The 23,461-nt window shown below is 39.3% G+C and overlaps 3 protein-coding genes across 4 annotated transcripts; 2 read left to right on the forward strand and 1 right to left on the reverse strand.

Moving 5' to 3' along the window:
* Positions 1-9,396, forward strand: bpnt2 (3'(2'), 5'-bisphosphate nucleotidase 2). Its single transcript, XM_079243107.1, has 8 exons — positions 1-531; positions 1,521-1,593; positions 2,306-2,452; positions 2,857-3,013; positions 4,484-4,579; positions 4,890-5,051; positions 5,569-5,703; positions 5,986-9,396. The coding sequence occupies exons 1-8, from the start codon at positions 413-415 to the stop codon at positions 6,126-6,128; spliced, it is 1,032 nt and encodes a 343-aa protein (XP_079099233.1). The 5' UTR covers positions 1-412; the 3' UTR covers positions 6,129-9,396.
* Positions 9,397-10,086: 690 nt separating this feature from the next.
* ankrd45 (ankyrin repeat domain 45) lies at positions 10,087-11,169 on the reverse strand (the record flags this gene model as incomplete). The annotated part of the gene is made up of 2 exons (XM_079243837.1): positions 10,087-10,289; positions 10,923-11,169. 2 exons carry the CDS (start codon positions 11,167-11,169, stop codon positions 10,087-10,089), a joined length of 450 nt encoding a protein of 149 aa, XP_079099963.1.
* A 2,122-nt stretch (positions 11,170-13,291) lies between these two features.
* Positions 13,292-22,833, forward strand: trnau1apb (tRNA selenocysteine 1 associated protein 1b). Of its 2 annotated transcripts, none has more exons than XM_079244298.1 (9): positions 13,292-13,450; positions 15,769-15,866; positions 16,894-16,993; positions 17,842-17,894; positions 20,292-20,420; positions 20,836-20,952; positions 21,684-21,990; positions 22,378-22,423; positions 22,639-22,833. In XM_079244298.1, exons 1-9 carry the CDS (start codon positions 13,412-13,414, stop codon positions 22,773-22,775), a joined length of 1,026 nt encoding a protein of 341 aa, XP_079100424.1. In that variant the 5' UTR covers positions 13,292-13,411; the 3' UTR covers positions 22,776-22,833. The 2 variants fall into 2 exon arrangements, with proteins under 2 accessions (XP_079100424.1, XP_079100425.1); XM_079244299.1 differs by having other exon boundaries at positions 22,381-22,423.
* Positions 22,834-23,461: the final 628 nt, after the last annotated feature.

Below are 23,461 nucleotides of genomic sequence, written 5' to 3' on the forward strand. Positions count from 1 at the left end.
ATGACTGAACAGAGATGTGATTGTTGTGTCGTACCTTTAGCAGCCGCAAACTCTTAGCTCGTCTCACCGTTTCGGCGGCGACAACAGGGAGCGTGATCCGAGAAACGGGATGTCCTGTCGAACAGAAACAACAGTCGGTTATCCGGTTATTTTCTGTATATTTCGGCTCGCCAGCTGATCGATATTAGCCTGTGTGTAGTTTTTTCTGACAGCTTCATTGAACCCGCATTTCAGGTTGTTTTTCATATGACTGCAGATACTTTTATCAGACAGACGCCAGGTGTGAAACAACTCACTGAAGGCTTTTATCACTCGGCGGCCACGTCAGCCATATCTCTGTCCCCAGGACTTCAGTGCTCTTAGTCGTGTTGTTGTTTCTGGCAAACAAACGCCATAGTTTCCTCCTACAGCCATGGCCCCCATGGGAATCCGTCTTTCCCCGCTTGGTGTTGCGGTGTTCTGCCTGCTTGGAGTCGGTGTCATCTACCACCTGTATGCCGGGGTGATCTCCAGCCATCTGGCTGCTTTCAGGTTAGATTAGTCTCTTATGGCTTTAAATCGTATCATTTGACCTTGCGTCTCAATGGGGGTACAATATCTATCTGCAAACACAGTGCATGTGTTTGTAGGTTTGCTTAAGTGTGGGAAGGGGGTATACGTTGGATAATACTGCAGGACGGAGTGTCAGAACAACTTAGTATGTTCTATACTCACTTTGAGACCACCTGGATGAGAAACATCATCAGAAGTTGAAACCAAAAGAGCCTTTTCCCCTAAAACAAACAGAAGTTGTTCCTTCAAGTTACCAGAGGAAATATCCAACAGTAGTCGGATATTTTATAAAGGTTTATTGCTGTAGATAACAGGGTCCAGTCTGACTGTAGCTCTGTAACAATCCTGCAGGTCACACATCAACATTTCCTCTTAAGTCAATAGGACACAGAGTGTCCCATCCTGTTAAATGTTTGTTGTAGGATTATTAGCTGCTGACTTGAGTCCTAATATACCCATATAAAAGAGTTTTTATTGTGGGGAGAGAGCTTATGTCTTGTTTGTTGTCCTTTTTTTCTTATTTTACTCAAAGTCCATTGTTGTTTAAATCCTAATTATATATATAATATAAATGGTTGCCAGATTAGAAGTTTGGCTTTGTTATCTCTACTTTGACAAAACTATACAACTATGAGTGGTATTTTGATTTTGTTTTGTGAGGAAATACTTTGTTGTTGTATTGTTGTACCTGTCTGACATGATGGTGGTTTAATTGTAAGATGCTTATTCTACTCATGCATTTCTATTTCTATTTCTATTTCTATTCTACAGTAATTTAGCAGACACTTTTATCCAAAGCCACCGCTGTCGGTTTATATTGATAAAATGGGGGTTTCTTCAGAACTTGTCTGCTCATTTGCTACCCTCATGCTTATTTTTGTTTTGCATTTTTAAGTGGATGTGGTTTGCTTTGGTTTAAAGAAAAGTTAGGTTCAGGTCAAATGTATTTTGTGCCTTTGTGTCTGTAGACAGAGGAGAAGGGTGGATCTCAGAGACCTCCTGGCTGTCTCAGTGGAGGCTGCAGTGCTGGGTGGTAAAGAGGTAAAACCAAATTTCTCTCTTTCTTCCTGCTCCTGCAATGCAAGTAAACAGTAAACAATGGAGCCACACAGTGATGTCTTGGATTTCCTAATTTTACTATGGTGTGCAGAACACGTTGGGTATGTAATGGACAAGCTAAATAATCATACATTAATGTGAAGACGTAAAAAACAAAAAAATATGAATAAATACATTGATTTAGCTTAAACTTAAAACTATATATTTTATTTACACATACATTATTCTGTTGTCCAAACACAACCTTTTGGCATTGTTATTTCTTCCTACCTAAATGCTTTATCGCAGTTGGCATTCGTCACATACTTGTTTGTTCCACTGGGAGTCTGTCTCGAAGTGAAGAGACCCCCAACTTTCAGGCAGGCCAGAGTATGTTTCTTCGGTCCACATCGGAGTGTGTTTGGTGTTCACACTGCGCCAAACGACTCACACTGTCCGTGGAAGTGGACCACACACTGTTTAAAGCGAACCCAACAGCAGCATTGGGAAAGCACCAATGGAGAGTAAACTGTGAATAATCCAGTTTGGTGGCTTTATGTTTGGAGTTTTTGTTTTGTTTTTTATTTCACAGTAATGTTTTAACCTGCGTTTGCAGATTCAAGATTGTCAATGCAGTACAGAAATGTGTTTGATCATTTGAACCTATAACAGCAAGTGAGATTACATTTGTTTTGCTGTTGTTCCTCTGCTGTAGGTGAAGCAAGTGCGTGATGAGAACAGTCTGAAGGAAAAGTCAAAGGGGAAGACGAAGGAGGGAGCCAACGAGCTGCTGACCATGGGTGACCTGCAGTCTCACAGAAAGATGTTTAATCTGCTAAAAAACACATTTCCAGACATCACAGTGAGTAATTCCACCGTATTTTTCACTTGGCTTTTTTATTGGTTTTGTGTTGTCTGGTGGAAACTAAACATACTGAACAAGTCAGAAGTCTGGACACAGTATTCCATTGAATCCAGGGGGAAAGTGTGTCCAAACCTTTGACTGGTAGTGTATATAACAAGTGTATATCTGTGATGTTTAATCTGAGATCTTAATGAAAAACATATTCTTAGTTTGTCATGAACAAAGTTATGTTTGTAATTATTTAAAAGTGAACCTTTGACAAAGTTGCTGTGATTTTACTGAAACAAAAGTGCATTTAGACAATTCCACTGTAGAGGTCGGAGAGAGTAATGAGTACAAATATTAAGTTGAAAATATGGCCACAGTATAGAATATACAATTATTTGTGCATGTCTGTTTAGGTCAACAGTGAGGAACATGACAATACGGTGGATACTGTAAGCTGGAGCCGGGAAATTCCAGCAGACATTTTGGAGAAGATCGGGAGGGGCAAGGAGGTTCCTTCAGAGAGCATCACTGTGTGGATCGATCCTCTAGATGCTACTCAAGAGTATACAGGTGAAAAATTAAACCATCTAAACTATTGTTGTTATTTTAGAAAAGATTTAGCTCATGCTTATTATATGGGGAGATGGGGAGACAGCTACATTCCACCAGTGAAAGACGCCTCGTGTTACCATCACAAAGTGGGACTAAATCACCAGCCAGACTCTTTTCCTCTGTTGTGCCACGATGGTGGAATGATCTCCCAAACTCTGTCCGCTCTGCAGAGTCCCTGTCTACTTTTAAGAGCAAGCAGAAGACTCAGCTCTTAAAGGAGTACTTAAGCACTTAGTATAGCTGTATTTATAGGAAAGTTGGAGAACTTAGCCCAGTTCTTTGCAACAAACTTTATGATATTAATTCTTTGTATTGTAACATAGGTGATATTATGTAGTGGGAAGGAAGTAAACAAACAAAAAAAGCCTGTAGCACTTCATGCAAGGATCTGCATCCAAGTGGACAGTCCACTAGCACCTTCCTATGATGTCCTCTACTGTTTGATTTTGTGCTTGTGTTGTTCTCACTCATATGTAAGTCGCTTTGGATAAAAGCGTCTGCTAAATGACAGTAGAAGAGAATAGAATAGATGGGTTTGAGTGGAATATCACTCTACCTTAGTTATGTTTTGGTATGATGCATAACATGCTGTTAAATCTAAACCTGCAAGACCAACTGGGGCAACTAATAGTTGAAGCTTCGAAAGACATATATGGACATTATAGATAACGGTTTTGCATTGCTGGATCCTGGTGTATTTCTTTGTTTGAACCTTTGTAGACACCGCTTCTGCCCTGCTCTTCTGGCTCTGTACAAATCAAACGGAGACCAGAAACTACTATATAATTATATAGAATATGCTTTAAAATCATTGAACTGCCTGTTCTGTGACTGTTCTAAATAGAGTAATGAAGAAGAATAAATGAGATGGGTTTATTTAACCATTTCTCTACTTCAGCTGTGATAATATTCTGATTCTCTTTTATTTCATAACAAATTGCATGTTTTGTGTCCTGTCTGTAGGCTGGATCATACAAGCAATGTGAAGATGGCATTAGAAGCTCTTAGAAATTCTGATGGACATATATTTCATAGTTGTTGTAATTTCCAACAATCTTTTCAAACAGATGTGTTCAGATTAGTTACTTTTCAGCAGTAAGTATTAAGTATCTGACCTGTGATTCTGTGTTTATACCTTTTGAATGCCCTGCTGGAATTAAATGTATTCTCATGAACATTTTTTTAAGCCACTTCTCATCTTTGCCTTAGTGATTCTTGGTGATTCACAAACAGAAAGTTATCAGAATCAACCACTAAGTAAAGTATAACTCTTGATCATGTCTAACAACAAAAAGACACATCTTGTACAGAAGACTGTTTTTTCACATGGCTGAGACGTGGAGATTCCTTCGTTTTCTTCTCATTGTTTTCGTTTCCTCATTCCCTCATCGCCAAACACTTCCCGTTACCTTATTTCTATCTTTACAGAGAACTTGGTGAAATATGTCACCACTATGGTCTGTGTCGCTCTTGATGGAAAACCCATCATTGGGGTCATACATCAGCCATTTACAGGCTTCACTGGTAAGCTTGTGATTTAACTTGTTTGCTTTTAAGATGTGTGGCTCTATTTATATCTCATATTTGAAGAATCTATTTTCAATCTTCTAACTGGGTCAAGTAGACATTTTCCTTCTGAATGCATTGTTAGCTTGTAGTTCAAACGCATTTCATAATGTTTCTTGTTTCTTTCTCTGATGTATAAAATAACAATTCTTCAGCTTTCCTTATTTTACCTTTTGATCAAAAGAAAATTTGTTTTATCTTAAAGAATTCAGATTTGGCGAACTGTATAACATCCTCCTCTTGTCTGGCTTCTCTCTGTCATTGTCAGCCTGGGCGTTTGTAGGTCAGGGATCGAACGTGCGACCCCGGTCATCCTACAGTGTCAACCCTCCTAAGGTGGTGGTGTCACGTTCCCACTCTGGAAAAGTTAAGAATTTTATACTTGATGCTTTTGGAAACAGCACAACGGTTATTGAAGCAGGGGGAGCTGGTGAGTTGAGAAATATCCAACATTTATGAGTTAATATCAAAAGGTGGCATCTGCCATCCTGATTAACAAGTTAAAACAACAGCTAGAAATACATATTTTTCTTCCCAGTAAACTGATACAATTATTACTAGACATTTTTGTTTCATGATTGTTTACCTGTGTCAGACTCGTGACTGTTTTCCAACTAGAATTAGTCTGTAAAGCACCATTTGAGTGAGAAATTGATCCAGGTGCATGATTAGTCTCTTCTTACAACACAGTTTGGATGGCTTGTTGACAACTTTGTAACACGTCATAGATGTTTTATTTTCCTTCCACACCAGCAAATGTGGACACAATGCTGCAGCATTAAGTTGTTTGTGAAGTTTGCCATGAAATAGACATCAAAACCAGACCCTCAAAGTATATTTAGCATATTTGTCCCAGAAATGAAACCCAAACAAACGAGCAGCATGTCTGTGTAATAGACAATCATCGTTCTAGACGCAGCCTAATGTGCTCTGTGTCTGTCTCCTAGGTTACAAAGTACTTTCACTGTTGGAGATGCCTTTGAGTGATGCAGGCGCTATGGACCAAGCCGATGTTTACGTCCACATCACGTTCATCAAAAAATGGGACATCTGTGCTGGTGCAGCAGTGTTGAATGCACTGGGTAATTATCAGCTAAATTTATAATTTGGGCTTCTTTTTTATCATCAAATTCTGTTCTGATTTGCCTCCATTATTATTATTATTATGAGTGACTCCTTTTGGTAAACCTTGCTTACGAAGCTACATCTGAGTGCACTGAGAAGAACGGAGATAAAAGCACAAATAAATTAAACCTCACATGCATAAAACTAAGAAGTTGTTGGAATGTGTAACTCTATGTGCAGGTATGACCTTTTTTCTCCTAATGGATTTGTTCAGTGACTATCACTTGCATGTGTTTTAGGAGGCTACATGACCACTCTTAAGGGGGATGATATCGATTACAGTGGAACTCCACTAAACAAAGAAGGACTGGTGGCCAGTGTTGGTGTGGATCATAAGGCTATACTAGAGAAACTCCCCAACTGGGACACTGAGAAGCACTGAAAGACACGTAGCCATTGGAGGCTGAGTCATGTTGTGGTAACAATGACACTTGGCAGCCCTTCACTGTAACCAAGATATAGCTATAAACATTACCCAGCCTGCATGGTTACATCTTTCTTGGACACCAAACATCAGCCTGTCAACTGGTCTGAAACCATTGATCACTCCATGGACCCCTGAGCCAAGCTGTGGGGCCAACAGGGTTGGCACAATGGCTCTGAATGCACACTCTTCTTCATGCATATATCTTTCATACTGAAGAAATGCTACATCCTCCACTCATTGGGCGCTCATGCAAAAACACCTGCTCAGTGGACATCAGTGGTTCTGAGTTTCCTCCTTTCACCTGTAAAGAATAACAAGCAGACTGGAATGCAATCTATTTAACTGGTGAGAGCAAAACCTACAGTCCCAGTATCTTAAGTCTCTGTCTTCATCACATGACCTTCCACAAACACACAGAACTAAGGCACAGACTGACTTAATGGAGTCAACATAGAAATGAGCTTGTCCTGAATGAAGCACCTACTGTACCATTGACGCTGCACAGAAACTCTAAACTGATGTAATGTGACCATTTGGAGCTACATAGCATTAAAAGAAAAAAAAAAACTGTCAACAAATCCTGATCAGAGCATAGTCAGCTAAGTTCTCATTCTTGTAAACTCCCTGGTTTGTCTAAAGTCCAACCCTTGGAGAGGTTTTTAAGATTTTTAAGGAACATTATTTTCTAGGTTAAACTTGGTCCCAGAGGAAGGAGACCACCCCAGTTAAGTTAGCTTAAAAATCTTCTTTTTTTTTTTTTAGCTAAATTGTCAAACAAATCCATTTATGATCAAAGGAGAAAAATGAGAGAAATCATATAATTTCCGTTTTATTTTAACAGAATGAAACTTGTATCCTGACCAGACATGCCTCTTTTTCTGACCTGTAAAGAGATTTAAGTATTAACAAAGCACAAAACTAAAAGAAGCCGCACAGTAGGGGAGCACTTCAGGTCTGGCATTGGGGTACAGGCCTTGATGGAAGATGAGGCCATGTTTGTCTTGAACCTTATCCCAGAGCTGACCTTAAATAAGCCAGAATAACCTGAAATGTAGAAAGCTGAACGTCACTGTGCAAAAATATACATCTGTAAAGAGCCAGGCTTCCTCCTTTGGCTTCACATTCTCTCCATTCCTCATATGTTTGTTGGATTGTTGCATTTCTTAATGATTGGAGGTCCTCTGAGACCAGAATTGGCAGCAGCATGGTTTCAGTTTAACAAGGTCGTCATGTACAGTTTCAGTCATGGTTTTACAGTTTACCATAATAATCACATATGTTTCCCTGTTGTCCTAACAGAGAACCTGATGAGTTTTGTTTAATCTGGTTCCATGTGCAATCCCATGTTTTAAGAATGGTTAACAAGTCTGGAATGAAATTTAGATGGACGTTTGCATCACTTCTCCTTTCAGATGTGCTATGCACATCCATACCTGGAAAATGCTGGACTGCACATTGTTGACACGTACTTGCATGGTTTGGAATTTAGATGAACCTTTTGAACCTTGAAAATTTAATCATAGGGGAAATCTGATTGGCTTGTTGAACCTCTGTTTTCACTGGCCACTCTCTTTGTGTGTTGTGTCTGCCATAACCAAGTCAGTCTGTCTGAACTAAGACATCTAAGTTGGGCTTTACATTTGCAGTGAAACTGTATGAAGTTGTACAAAAAAAAGCCAGCAAAGAGCTCATGTGATTGTCTTGAGGAAGGTGGACATGCAAATGTGTTTTCCAGTATTCAGTTTGTCTCTGTGACCTGTGTAGTGTGAACATTACTTGGATAAAAATCATATCAGGAATAAAATATAAATATTAAAACAGCCTTTCTGCCACTGACTAAAGATGCTCGCAGGCGGAAGAAATAAACTGGTGTTGATAGTGACAACATTAGAGTCTTTTTAAAACTGGAGCCTTTATAAAAATTAAAACTAATGCTAGATTTCAGTTTTATGATTTGAGTGCCTTTTGGTCGGAACAGAACATTGTAAATTCAATTTATCTAGTTTTACATGTAAATAATGAACAAGACCCTATTTTACAGTTGGCTGGGGCTCTCTGGCTTATATACGTAAGATTTAAGGACCGTTGGAGTTTATTGTGTAGTGTATGGAATATAAATTTATTCATGAAAATTTTTTAAAACATGTAATGTTCAAACTTTACACAAGTTTGAAAAGGTTTGTGGAGTTAGGAGATTAATGACACACTGTTGCCTGCTCCTCGTCTCTGCTTGAAGCTGAACGCCACACAGCTGCAGAACTCAAACCCAACCTGCCAGGAAGTTGAGATAAGAAGTTGAAAAATCCGTGACTATAGTTGTTGTTGATCGGAGAAAAGGGCACCATGTTTCCTGCGGTTCTGAGCGTTCAGCCTCAGGGTGCAGTCAACATGGCGGATTCACCAGGTTTAATAGATCTGCCCTTTTGTAGATGATGTTTATTATTAAGTTACTCGAATCAGGGATGGATGGTTTATGGTGGCAGTGAGAATGTATACTTTTGGCAGTGACTTCAACAGAACCTTGCCAAATCTAATTAAAGCAGCTGGTAATTAAAATCTGTTGATGAGACTTAGTCAGCATTCATCTGCAATGGGCCTCAGATAGATACCGGTACTTAGCAGTGGTCACGCCACTGGCCAGATTTTAGATTTTGAATGTCATGTTTGGCCATTTAAGCACTGGTGCTTAATTTGTGTCTCTACCTCTCAAGCAAGATTCAACTTGTTCTCCTTTCAGACGAGATTCACATTTTTACTTAAATAGAAAAAACAAAAAGCGACAGATGAATAGTTTTAATAATCTGAGATGGAAACAAGCTACTACTGCTACTGTACAAATGATCTTAACACTGTCAATAATGTCTCTAAGTGTGTGGAATTGTTCTGCTGAAGGCTGAAATTATACAGGCAGATAATCAATGGTGAAGTTAAAGTGACTACTTCTGTCTGTAAGCACCATATGAGGCAATAATATTTGCAATATTTCAGTGTGGAAGTGAACTGGTACAGGGTTTCAGAAAACATGCTTGTGCCTCCTAAGGTGGTAAATTGAAAGAACACGGACAAAGACATTAAAAGGAAGCAGTGCGGTTTATTGAGTGAGTAAAAACATTTACTGACTTTGAACTAAAGATCACTCTGTTTAACTTTAACTCGTTGTACAGCTGTTCTGTCAGTCACTCATCCTGCTTCTGCTGTGAATTTCCAATAAAGTGTGTGTGCATGACGGTATGGGCCCCATCTATTTTGGTCATTTTGTCACAGGTGTGCCATAACAACAGCCCTTTCAAATGGAAGAGATTATAGCAATAATGTTTCAGATTTACTTGCATAAGTGTCTCTTGGCAACAGGAAAATGTAATCCAGTGTAGCACCGTGTAGTTTTAACCACAGTTAAACAATTGTCTGACATTAATCTGATCACTGATATTGCACAAATCGTCCCCTGCTGGCTTGATGGTTATCTCTGCAGCTAAAAAAGGAGTCCTGCTAGCACAACTTGTATCACAACATTTGCAAATGACCTGATAGGGTTCCTGCACAAATTAAACTAAACACAGGGTAGCGTGAAATCTGCTACTACAGCAGAGCATCATCTTGATCTTCTATTTGGATTACTGTCAGTTTTTCACACTCTCTTTTCAATTCCAAAAATGTTTACAGAGGCTGACCAGAACAAGAATTTTTAAATAAAGTTTATATGTTAAGAGCTAAGACATCCTCTAGACATGGAAACAGCTTTATTCAGTCTCGGACAATTCCTTAGTTGGTTCATCGTTAACTTTCTGGTATTTAATTCTCACATGAAACATGCATTCTCTCTGCATGAGGTTGTTCTAGAGTAATCTCTGTTACAATTTCCTCTTTAGCCTACACAGAGGTACCACGTGGTTGGTTTTAAAAATTTTACACTTTATTGGTTATCTAGATTGCTAAACTGATCTTCATAAGCTTGTGTGAGACAGTCAGCACAGTCTGTTTTAGAGTATTTCCTGGCCAGGTCTATAGGCTTCTCCCCTTTGAAGGTCTTGGTTTGTATATCAGCTCCCAGTTCAAGCAGCGTCCTCACTGTCTCCAGGTGGCCCCAACCAGCAGCAAGGTGCAGCGCTGTATAACCTGATAAACAACAATAAGTAATTATGACTGCTTGTGAGATGCTAGAACATGCTGCATTCTGCATGACTGGGAAATTTTATGTCATATTTCATGGTTAAATAATTATTGGAGAATAGATTATTTATCTATTGAAATTTTAAAACAAATAATTTTCAGAGTGCACCGTCTGACATACTAACTCTCACGCATGTTCATATACAAACAAACTCAAGGTATTAAAATCCTGGCTTTAAAAAAAAAAATTCTGGGTTCATAACATGCAGCTACTTCTTTTTTTTTTTTTTTTTTTTTTTTTTTTTTTTAATAAGTATTTATTATGTTTTGCACTTAAGAGTTGATGTTTATGAACATGTTCTTTCAAGAGAAACTTCCTCTCAAAAACTTTCAGACACTTTATTCAGTCTTGAAATCCGCTGCAAAGAGCGTTAAACTTATTAAACATGAGGTGCCATTAAAAATAAATAAACAAAATTTAATTCATTCTTTAGAAGAGTAAAAACCCAGCAGGATAAAAAAAAAAAAAAAACCCCAAAACAAACACGTCACGGGAAGTACTGGAGGTGCTTGAGTAAATATTATTTTTCTTCCTCCGTGCCATGGGTCCAGTTCATGCAACCTTCACTTTCCACTCACCCCGGACTGTCCTTTCGTCCACCCGGGCTCCATACGTGACAAGTTCTCGGACGATGGCGCTCCTTCCCAACATGGAGGCCGTTAACAAGGCTTTTCTTCCAGCCTCATCCTTTTCTCCGAACAAATCCTCCCTCTGTACGTTTTCTCCGTTATCTATCCCCTTAGTTGTATCATGAAGAAGCTGTTTTAGGGATTCTATGTTATTGGATTTGATGAAAGTGATTATCAGTTCTTGATTTAAAGCCATTTTCGCGCATGTTTATGTCGGTATTTTCAGTCTGTTTCCATGGAAACATGTAGCTCAACAGTGGTTCCATGGTGTAATGGTTAGCACTCTGGACTCTGAATCCAGCGATCCGAGTTCAAATCTCGGTGGGACCTGAGTTTGAAAAGCGAGTTCTGGTTACCTTGAATACTTCTCTTTGTGTAATGTAACGGGGATTATGGAGTCCATTTCACTTATGCAGCTAACCACCTGTTTAAAAAAAGAAGTCATTACTGAATGTAAAGTGACAAAAAAAACAAATCCTAACCACGGTATACTGAAGGGTCAATCAATCCAACAGAAAAGCACAGCTTTGTAGTTTTCTTTTTTCTATCATGAAGCCTGTGAATTTATCATTGGTTGATTAATCTCTTATTATTCCGGGAAAAAAAAGTCTGAAAAGGAGCTATCTTATTTAGTCCTCTCACTGCCATCATGGTGGTAAGATAGTTATTTTTCCTGTAATATTGCTTTGTCATCTACCATGATATGGCTAGTTTAGTCCAGCATACAAACCCAACTTCCAAGAAAGTTTTCTGAATTACAACAAATGCATTTGTGGAATATGTTGAAGGCATCAAATTCAAAATGAGTGAATATTTACTTCTACTACTACTACTACTAATAATAATAATAAAATGGTTTTATTAGTTTGAACGTTAAATATTTTAGTCTTTGTTGTGTATTCAGTTAAATATAGGTTAAAAGGTATTTGCAAATCTGTATTCTGTTTTTTATTTACTTTACACCATGTCCTAACTTCATTGGAATCGGGATTGTGGTAGGAAGGAGAAAGATGCAGGCATGTACGTCATACATAGAATGTCATATCTAAGAGGCTGGAATAATATTCAGGAATGTCTGTCCAATGTCCATGCTGAAAGTCCCCGGGTCAAGATGGGTAATGCCACCACAGAGCTTATACCCTGCGTGACTTCCAGATAAACTGGTAAACTAATGATGGCTAACCAAATGGAGGTCAGACAAACTACACAAGAGGAGTTACCTAGTGTAAGCTGACCTTTACTTGCCTAAAACTTCAGATACCCAAGTACAAGTGAATGCGGCACTTATATGTATACTCAGAAATCACGTTCTCCTTCTGTTGCCAGATGTATAAGACATGGTAGAATGCTGACAGTGAGTTTTCAGCAAAAGAATGAAAAGCCTATGCAGTCAAATAAAGTGAAGTGTGATTTGAGTGAATGACATGTTATTAAGTTATGTGAAGTAACTCTACAAAACAAGACTTATCAGGAAGTTAAAGATAAAGTGAAAATAAATTGTGGTAACAGAACCACCAAATTAAGACGACATCATGATCAGCAGCACATAGCGGCTGATCATGTCTTGCCACCACCTTTTATCTTTGTTAATTCTACCATTTAAACTATATTGAACTTTTCCACTCCTTTATTCCAACCACATTCTTGGTTATTAGGTAGTATTCTACCATACAGCTAAAATGGAAAACAATAGCTGTCTATCTATACTATTTACAATTTTAAAGACATGATATGAACAGTCACAGCACCACCAGATAAAACAACTGTGAAGTTAAGTAGCCAGGCCTGTCAAATGAACACCAATAAAACTTATGATTCGGCTCAGAGATTTTGTTTTTCATAATTATCAATTCAGTTTATCAAATCTTTGCGTAGTGGACCAAGGTATGTTGATGAAAAACGCCTATTTACAACTTTCTTTACTTTCATATGAGATGACTACTTCAGCAGCAATAAACAGCTCATTATTTCTCCAAATATATGTTTCCTTTTAAATGTTACAGGCATCATTTATGTGGGCCACCCTTTTATCAATCAATGCCCCATCAGATATTCCCTAGACCCACCCCTGGTGGACATTTAATAAATTATATTATATTAGCTTATGTTTACTGTCATTTACAAGCCTTTGCCTGTTTATTTATTTTGTTGTTGTTTTAAATCACCGCCTTATTATCTTTCACTTCATCCTGGTTTTTATATATATATATATATATATACATATATATATATATATATATATATATGCGTACATATGCAAATAAATATCCAATTTTGAAAGGACGCCTACCGGAAGCAGCTCAGCATGAGGAAAGAAAAGAAGACGTAGAAAGAAGTGATCGCATGGGTGTATCGCTAACGTTGTAAAATTTTGTCCTTTTGCACGGCCTGTAAATAAAAGAAGAGTTGTTTATAGTGTCACATTTACTCCAGGATCCATGATGTTTAATAGACAGAACAGCCTCTGGATGGGTGATGTAAGTCTAAAATTTTCGTTTCGTTTTGTGTAGGAACCTTAGCTTAGCTTCGCGCGCAGGTCGCTAGCTCGTTTAGCCCGGATGTGCGACCTGTGATGCTGAAGACCAAACTAAACTCTGCTGCACATTTCTAAGTTGAATGAGTTGGCGTAAAACCCTCTCAATTGCAAAAATAAAAAGCATAAACAATGTACTGATTTTTCAAATGTGTCGCTTGTCAATACTGTGTGTGGATACGCGTTAGCCACCCCTGGCGAAGTGCTGCACTTGTTACAGAGGCAGAAGGTTTTATGTTACCTGGCTGCCATTGCTACCAGGGGACCCTGTCAGATTGCTAAACCCTTATGCGACTAAAGAGCACAAATACAGTCTTATAAATACCAAACCCTTTTAATGTTACGTTTAATTAACCACGCTTACAGAAGGATTTGGTGTGTATATATGATATGACCATGTTGAATAGCTTATTTTTAAACATGAGCTACAAAAATGACAGGTCTGTTTGGAAATGATTAAAGTAATGAAAATACAGTGGTAGACAGTGTTCCTAATAGGAGGAAGAAGCTTCCCAGTATTTTCTTAACCCTTGTTTGTTTTTAGGGATGCACCGATACACTTTTGGGGAGTTGCAATCCCATACCGATCTGAAATCTGAATGTCTGCAGATACTAATATTTGTTGATACCACATCATTTATGTAAACATTATTGTGCTGTTATAACTGTGTAAGGCAGAGGTGTCCAGCTCCAGTCCTCGAGGGCCAGAATCCTGCAGGTTTTCTATGTATCCCTGCTCAGACACACCTGATTCAAATTAATTAGTAGTAGAGCTTAATCAGTTGTGCACGTCATTGGCTGTTTGATCCATTTAGTGGAAGCTAGATGTGTTGGAACAGGAATACATGGGAAACCTGCAGGACAGCGGCCCTCGAGGACCGACTTTGGACACCCCTGGTGTAAGGTTTCATTAGGTTGTAATAAATTACCCAAACTTTTTAAAGTTGCCTCAAAAATACAAATATAATTAAAGCCGCAAGCGGCATCCATCGGGTCCTCGCTTCATGCCGAAACCTCCACCCGAACTCGTCACAAAGCTTCCGGTTGAATGTTAAGTCAGTGGTACGAATCCCACACTCGTTTGTTTAAAAACAATGCACATACAGTGCTAAATGGGCGTAAATACCAAGATGGCGGACACCCCATTGCCATGGTACCAGGTGGTCAATGCACATTTTTACTCGCCTTGGGTTGTTACACATGTGTTCCGAATTTCGTAGACCTAGGTCAGAGTAGAAGATCGGACCCCTTGGGGCCCCCCCCAAAAAAGTGCCCCACCCCCCCTGACTTTTTGTCCCCATCTTGTCATGAAGCTCCATGGCAAATGTGGAGCCAATAGCCTCAGACTAGTTCGTTCAAATACGATGCGCCCAAATTGACAAAAATGGGCAAAAAAATGGTCGCAAACGCCAAGATGGCAGACAGCCTGTTGCCATGACAACAGATCTATGATTGACTTTTCTACTCGTCTTGAGGTCGTAGACATGTGTGCCGAATTTCGTCATCCTACATCAAACTAAACTTTTGAGACCCCATTCTATTGGCCATGTTTGGCGTTTCTAGGGGGTGCTGTCGAGGCATTTTTGCATTGGCGTGGATACAAACGCCAGATTATCAAAATTTTCGCCGGGCATGAGGTGTGTGCCAAGTTTCGCAACTTTTCACGGGACCTAAGGGGGTCAAAATTGAGTGAGTTGTGCTTAAAATAATGATCATAAACATTTGAAAAACAATAGTGCCCTGCCATACTTCGTATGGCTCGGACCCTTTGATTTGCCTTTGATTTGGCACATTTTACCCAAATACAACAATACATGTGTTATTTTGAAACAAAGATCTAGCTTTTGAATTAACAAAAATTGTCACCATTTAACATTCATTGCATTTATTTCTTTTAAAACACGTCCGAAGCATGTCATCAAACACATCTGCGCTGGCTTGATGAGTGTGGTATCGGGTATCAGAATACTTTTATTAATACCAAGTACAAGTACACACACATGGTATTGAGCCAAAACTGATATCGGTATCGGTGAATCCCTATTTTTAACATCTGTTTAGTGTCTGCAACACAAATTACAAGCTTAAATGAAAGCTCATTGTTTGGTGAATGTGATGCAAGTATAGGAACATTAAGCCTGTCATTTGTACAGTTTCTACATTACAAGGTTGTATACAAATTAAAATGTGCTGTTCAAAATATTTGTCTTTAGCCACAGTTATTTTATGAATATAATATTTAAATTATTTGTTTATTTATAGCTGGACCCATACATGGATGAGAACTTCATCAAGCAGGCCTTTAGTGCTATGGGAGAATCACCATTAGGAGTAAAGATCATCACACACAGGATAACAGGGCAAGTATTACAAAGCATGTCGGGCCATAAATTAGCCTCTGTGTCAGACCTGGTACAGTTTCATATGAGCTGGTGGGTTTTTTCTTAGAAAACAGTTTTGCTTGTGGCAACAACTTGAGCTTCATGGTGGGAGTTGTAAACCATAAGCAGGTTCAGTTTGTATCAGCAACAAACTGCTCATTCTGGCCCAAAATTACAACCCAAGATTTACTGTGTTATCTCTTAAAATAAAATAATGCACATTAAATTACACTGCAGTCTTTCCTATATTTTCTGTGGAAATGCCAAAATGTCTGGAAAACCTTTGCAAGCATCTGGATTGAATGCTACAGACATTTGCCGGGTCACAATCTACTCTCAAGAACGGGGATTTCCAAATTCAGACCTCTTGAACCGCTGTCCTGCAGGTTTGTCATGTGTCTCTGCTCCATCACAACTGACTCAAATGAAATAGATCTAAAAGACTATGAAGATCTGCACAATGACTCATTTGAGTCAGTTGTGTTGGAGCAGGGACAAATTGAAAACCTGCAGGACACGGACCCAAGAGGTCTGAATTTAGTGATCTCTGCTCTCTAAAAAATGTCAGGATGTCAGTGCATTTGTGGAGATTTATATTTGATGCTTAGTGTTGAGCAAATCATATTTAGTTTCCTCAGGGAAGACTTTGATTGACAGTTAGGCAAAGAGTTCATGATCGGGCAATTTAATTTTACAATCTGCATCTACGTGTCATGTCACAATATTCTGACCTTCCTCTGTTGTTAATAGCAACTGATTGTAATCACTTTTAATTTTCCTGCCTGGTGCACACTGTCCACATAATTGTGTTTTAAAACTAAAACTAATGCTTGCATCTAAGCATGTTGTGTTCACACTGTCCTCCATTAATCCAGCTGCCGTGTGTCCACAGTGACACCACACACTATTTCTTTAATCACCAGGTCTTCTTTCACCATGATTACTAATAGAATGGAAATATTTAGTGTGTTTCTAAAATGAGGTCATGACTCTGCTTGTTGTGCAGGGGTTCAGCAGGATACTGCTTTGTGGAGTTGGCAGATGAGGCAAGCGTTGACCGCTGTGTTCAAAGACTCAACGGAAAACTAGTCCCTGGATCAAACCCGGTCAGTTTTTACTTATTAATTGCAAAAATACTTCATCATTTGTCAATTATAATACCAAGAACTGTATCTACTATCATTGTTTGATCATGAATGTGTAATTAATGTATAATGATTCACAATTTAATGGCACCTTCCTTCTTTTCATTGTTAGACTCCTGTTGCGTAGCAGTATTTATTTACTGATTTGACTGTGGATAGTGGAGCTCTACTAGCCTTGGTCTTGCTTTGTCATATCATAAATGCAATAAGATGCTTTAAAGTCAATTTTACGTAGTCTTAACAAAAATCTTGGTAAAAATGTGCCAAAACCATTTGATTTTCTGTTTGTGCTGTCACTACCTGTCCTCATCACGCAGTGGTCAGGTATGACAAGTGTTTATTTTTTACATGCATTAGTAAGTGATATTCTGTTAAAACTGAAGTGGCATCAACTCAACACAAAAGTCTGCTGATGTCAAACTAGACCAATCATCCAGACTTGAAAACTTCAGTCTCAAGTGACGTGTGAAGTTGAGCTTTTGCCGCTTGCTGCTCTATTGGAAACGCTGTGGGCCCCGAGGGCTGGCCAAGCTACTGGGCTCCCCTGTTCACCGGCCTGTATCTGCTGCTAAAGGTGGCTAAGAGGCTGCTTGTACATGAATGTACTTTGTTTGAAGCTGGTGAATAGAGTCTCTGGTAGGAACTAACTGAGGAAGGGGCTAAAGGCTGGTCTGTGTGGTGGAGGTATGTAAACCTAAATAACCATAACAATAACTCTACTTTCTATTTCCAGCAATATCAGTGCTATACTACACATCTTTGGTGTGTGAAGTTGGCTTAATAAGTGTGTTTTTTCTCTCCCTGTGCAGCCCCGGAAGTTTAAGCTAAACTATGCCACCTACGGGAAGCGACCAGAGGCAGGGTAGGTTACTGTTGCTTGTGTTCAAAGTCAGTCTTCAAGGGTCGCAGTCCTGCAGGTTTTTATTGTGTCCCTACTCCAGCCCACCTTACTCAAATTAAATTGATGCAACAGCCTATGAAATTATAACACAATGACTTATTCATTTGAGTCAGGTGTATTGAAGCAGGGAAATAATGAAAAGCACAAGGATTTTGGCCCTCGAGACCCAGAGCTGGACCTCCCTGTATTTGTCCCTGATATTGTAATGGTTAAATAATCTATTTTTATGTTTAAGTAAAAAATCCTTTGTCATAAGTTTACCTCAGGACTATGTGGTGATTGGGGCTCAGTTGGACAGCAGGCCAGTTTGCATAGTTAATTTACCAGAAAAGCCTCATTTTAGTTTAAATGGTGGTTTAATTCGCTAAACTCTTTATGTGGATGTGCACGTGTTGGATATGGCGCTGTACTTTAGTATTGTGCAAAAGTCTTCAGCGACGAACTATTTATTTATATTTTCCTTTCAATGAACCATATTTTCAGGGAGTCTTTTAAAACAAAGTCAACAATGGTTTTCCAGGTTTCCTTAAAGTCTTTGTTTTTATTTGGACTTTGGCTGCTTTTTCACTAAATTTCGCTCTAGACTTTGTACCTGACCATTTTCAGAGAAATGGGTTTTATCCCTTCAGTAACTTAACTGTGGCTGGACAGTATACCAAACAATATCAGTTTTTGTTTTTGTATCAGTTCCTCTTAGTCATGTTAACGCTGCTTGCCTCAAAAGTGAATTAACGCTAATCACAGCATGAAACAAAGGTATTCACATGACTTGTCAGTCACAAATGAAAAGATGACTGTTTGATGCTTGCATTGGAAGAACTGGTGCGCTAAGTTTCATCAGCCAACATTTTCATGGTTTTTGCATAGTCACTGGGATGAGACCTTTTTAGGTAAACAAGCTAGCCGTGCCTCCCATGTTGTTCTGTAATTGATGCGGTTTGCATGTTGTATTACTTGTTCTTGTGGCTCTATAGTACTCATGTAGTCGGGCCTTTTTTGTACATTGCCTGAAAATGTCTCTAAGGGGACATTCACATCAGCCTTTTTGATTCCAATCTGAGTCCGTTTGCTCAGAAAGTTTGCTTCGTTTAGGAGTTGTTAATGTGCCAAACAAATTCTGATTCGGACCAAAGAAGCAGACTTGGTCCACCTACAAACGCAGGTCTTGACCCGTTTCAAGCGGACCAAATGCAGGAAGCGGACTACAAAAAAGTCACTTCCTGCATTTGACGACATATTGCATTGTGAGTGAATACATAGCGAGAGTCTTCTGCCTAAATACCAGTGCAGCACCACCTGTGGTGGGAATGGGGATGTATTATTGGAAAGGTTTGCCACGTTTGACCAAAGTGCAGCTTGAACACGGCCTCGGTCTGAATGGATATACTGTCCTACAACTGCACCGAGTCCCCAGTTGGACCAAGTTTAGTGGGCTATCCTGATGTGAATGCTCCCTAATAATCACATAGGTTGATGTGAATTTAAACTAGATTTTATTTAGTTTTTTTTTTTCTTCTAATCAGCCAGTCCTACAATAAATACCACTATGAATCACTGAAGCAAACAAAGGAACTCAACTCCAGGGGAGAACTAGTGTTGTGTATTCACATAAGAGACAATTTGGTAAAGAACCAGTTTTATAGACTATCAGGTGTTAAATGGTAGATTTGTATCAGCACTGTGATGATCAAACAGCTGTTCACTGAAAACCTACAAACCTCAGCATTGTGCACAAGTAATGGAAAAATTTAAACTTAAACAACTTTAAAAACGATCTACAGCAGAAGAACATTATCTTAAAGTGAACAAGTATTCATAAAATAGAAACAAGTCAAATAAATACCTGAGAGATGCGTCTTGATGGTCACTGAAGCCTCACCAGAAATTTTATTCATAGTAAGGTGGCTGTGAGGATGTCATTTTTAATAAAAGGACATGAGAAAAGGCTGAGTTGTGTCAAAAGATACTGGAAGTGGCAACAGGTCCAATGGAGTGATGAGTCCTCCTTAAAGCCTAGACCTCGACTTTACTGAAGCAGTCTGCGAGCATCTTGACATTTTAAGCTTTCATCAGTGGAAAGATTTGCTCATCTCATTGATAGCTGTCATCATAGTGAGCCATAAGTAGGGAAGGGTTATGGACCTCAGTGGATAATCCAGAGAGAGTGAACACATTGTAGCAGATAGATGAAAGCACTCTTTAAACCTCTATGAGGCTAATTAGCAAGTTTTTCCAGCAGCTTTCAGGTATTCATAGCATGAACATGTTGTCACTTATTTGCCAGAAATCCAGCTTTCCTGATAGTTTGCAGCAGTACAAGTGCAGGAGTCTTTCATCTGAGCTTATTGCTTGTTTCAGGCCAGAGTTCTCCGTGTTTGTTGGCGATTTGGCCTCTGAGGTGGATGACTTTCAGCTCCATCAAGTTTTTAAGAAGTACTCATCCTGCAAAGGAGCCAAAGTAGTCACCGACCAGTACGGGTACTCCAGGTAAGTCAGCACCCGTAGGTTGAATGAGTGATACATGATTTGTTGGTCTACGACTGTAAGATTTTATTGATGTGATATTAATATAAAGAAGTTTACAGCTGTGTTTATGGTTTTCTCTGCTGTATTAGTTATTAGGATAGCAGGACGTTGACCACACATCTTCATCTATTTTCGAAAAGGCTGAGGAAATGTTTTTTTGCCGTCTTATGCTAAAACTATTGTTTTCCCCATATAGGCTAAGCAAGAGCAACTCACAATTCAAGTGATGCTACCTCATGTTAAAAGTAAAACAGCAAGTTTCAGTTCTACCATAATAATACCCATTATATTCTGTTTCTCATACGTGGCTATAACATGGCAAGTATGTGGCGTGTGTTGGTGGGTGGAGAAAGCGTAACTCTTGTCTAACTTTCAGAGGCTACGGCTTTGTCAAGTTTGGGGAGGAGAGCGAACAGAAGAAAGCCATTGAGGAGTGCCAGGGTGCGATGCTGGGGGGAAAGCCAATCAGGCTTAGTATTGCTGTTGCCAAGAGGTAAGAGAGACAGAAGGAACATGGAGGTCATGCTGTTCCATCGAAATGCTGGAGAAGTTTTAAAATTAATGTTAGCTATCAAAAATTAAATGTAAGCTTATTTCTTCTGAGCCAAATATCGTTGTCACAAACTTTTTGTGTTTTGGTTCAAACTGAAAAAGAGGAAGTCGTAATACTTTTTATATCAAAACTTTTTTAAAGTGTCCCTATTTAGACTGTTTTGTGATATAAACAAAATATGGCCAATAGCAAGTTGATATAATAAACAATACAATTAAAGGAAGGATGTGTCTCTTTTAAAAGTTAAGATTAATTTGGGGTCATCATTACAAAACCAAAATCAACCATAAATAGGACTTGTTGATGAATATAATATTTGGCTCTAAAGCTTAAAGACTGAGGACAGATTTACTTCAGAAGCTGTTAAAAAGCAGGAATGTTATGCGAGTTGAGCTCATCCTTCCTCAGCATTTCCACACATGCACACACACTAGTTTATTTTGGGCTAAATCCTACATCTGCCACTGCACATACTAACCAGAGCACCAAATGTACATTAATCTGCAGCTGAAAATAATCCCTCTAATGTAGGCCTGGTGTTTTGGTTCAACATTGCATGTTGCAAACCTGAAGTTATTTTTAGCTCTGATGACACACGCTGGAAATGCTTCTGTTCTGCATCAGATCGCCTCTCATGTTTCTGAAACTTTGTTGCATTTATCGTGTTTCAGCCAGAAGATGAGTAGCTACCATGGAAGCCAGGGCCAGAGTTACCATAGCAACTACAACCAGACCCAGTCTGGATATTATGGCGGTCAAACAGGCGCGAATCAAGGGAGCTACTATTCACAGTGGGGCGGGTATGACCAGTATGGCGGCTATAACAGCAGCGGCTACGGCAGTGGATACAACAGCGGCTACAACAGTGGCTACAACTACAACTATGGGCCCTATGGATACCCCCCACCAGGTCATATGATGCCACCCCCTCCAATGGGGATGCCACCCATGACCCCTGACATGTCCGGAGCTGTAGAGGTGAGAAAAGTAACTCGACACCTACGCTTAACATTTTGGGAAATGTGATCGGTGATTGTGAGCATTGATCATTTCCCAGTGTGCATGTTAAAAGATGTGGGAAGGGAAGGAGTATCAGTCCATATCCAACATTTTCTGTCGATACAGTTATCAAAGGTTGTTAGAAAGGTCACACAATCCCACCAGATATAACCTGAGAGACTTAAAACCAAAGAAGAAATGAGCTGAGAAACTCGCCGTCTACACACAGAAGCATCTAGCTAAACAGCTGAACTTATACGTTCATTTAAATGAGAAAAATCATGAAAATACTTTCACGTCTCACTTTCATCTGACATTATTTGATTGTTCATGAAATGTTTCCTGACATTCGGTGTGTTCCTCTAGCAGAGCCACGAGCAGTCTGAAGAAGTGGAGGAGGATAATGCAGAAGGTAAAATCCCTGTTTGGATGTGATTATCATCACAGAGTGAAGGCGGTGTGTTTGAAACAACCTTGTGATGAAAAATAACACAACAGACTTGTTGCAGACCTCACACTCTGATGTGTTACATCACATTTAGCTGCCAGACAACATGACCGCTGTCTTTTTTTTAACTTGGAATATAACATAACGGTGAGTATAAATCTGTACTCTGTGTTTTGCAGAGCCCATCCTTGAGTGTGACGTGGAGCTGTGGAACAAAGATTTTATGGAGCGCAGTGAGGAGCTTTACGACGCCATGATGAACTGTCACTGGGAGCCTCTGGACTCAGTTGATTCCCCCATACCGTCCCTCTCTTGATAACTCCTTTTATTTTAAAAACTTTTGTTTCCCCATCGTCATTAAAACTTCATTTTGACCCCAGATCTCGCCACATCTATACATTTATCTGTGTTGTTTACCACGCTGGGAACAAACAGGAATTTGGTCACGAATCTGCAGTCAACATGAAGAGAGTACTGTGAAGAAGTGCTGAAGCCGACTGGCACACAGCAGCTGTCCGGTTACAAACCGGATAGTGTGTGTCTGTGTTTTTAACACTTAATGATGTCACAGAGGAATAAACGCCTCAGGTCATTTACTGTTATTGATCCATGCTGTAATGACAAACGGAAACTGACCTTTGGCATCAGTCTTCTGAAAACAAAAAGGAAAAGTTTGCCTTTCTTGTGTTTTGCCATGCCTCTCCTGTCAGTTCAGGATGGTTATGACAGTTATTTTGTAGGTAAAGGACTTCAGTCCTGTTTGTCTTGTTCACTTTCAATGAAGGACTGCCACACCTTGTTTCTCTTTTAGACCTAATGAACTTAATCTGGGCGTAGGGTGCAGTGTTGGAAGACGGTGATATTCAGTTTACCAAAATATAAACATCTGAAACGTCGCAGCTAAATGTCTTTGTTTAATGGATGAATGGTGCCGCACACCCCCGGATATGTTGCTGTGAACCTTTTTGCAATCTTTTATGAGGTTTCCAGCTGATTTGATGT

The sequence above is a fragment of the Telmatherina bonti genome (genome assembly GCF_933228915.1).
Source record: "Telmatherina bonti genome assembly, chromosome: 7".
Classification (NCBI taxonomy): Eukaryota; Metazoa; Chordata; class Actinopteri; order Atheriniformes; family Telmatherinidae; genus Telmatherina; species Telmatherina bonti.

Coding starts and splice junctions, on each gene's coding strand:
- bpnt2 (XM_079243107.1), top strand. CDS start 413: ATGGCCCCCATGGGAATCCGTCTTTCCCCGCTTGGTGTTGCGGTGTTC. Junction 532..1,520: donor AGCCATCTGGCTGCTTTCAG/GTTAGATTAGTC, acceptor TTGTGTCTGTAG/ACAGAGGAGAAGGGTGGATC. Junction 3,014..4,483: donor TGCTACTCAAGAGTATACAG/GTGAAAAATTAA, acceptor CTATCTTTACAG/AGAACTTGGTGAAATATGTC.
- trnau1apb (XM_079244298.1), top strand. CDS start 13,412: ATGATGTTTAATAGACAGAACAGCCTCTGGATGGGTGAT. Junction 16,994..17,841: donor TAGTCCCTGGATCAAACCCG/GTCAGTTTTTAC, acceptor CTCCCTGTGCAG/CCCCGGAAGTTTAAGCTAAA. Junction 20,421..20,835: donor GACCAGTACGGGTACTCCAG/GTAAGTCAGCAC, acceptor TCTAACTTTCAG/AGGCTACGGCTTTGTCAAGT.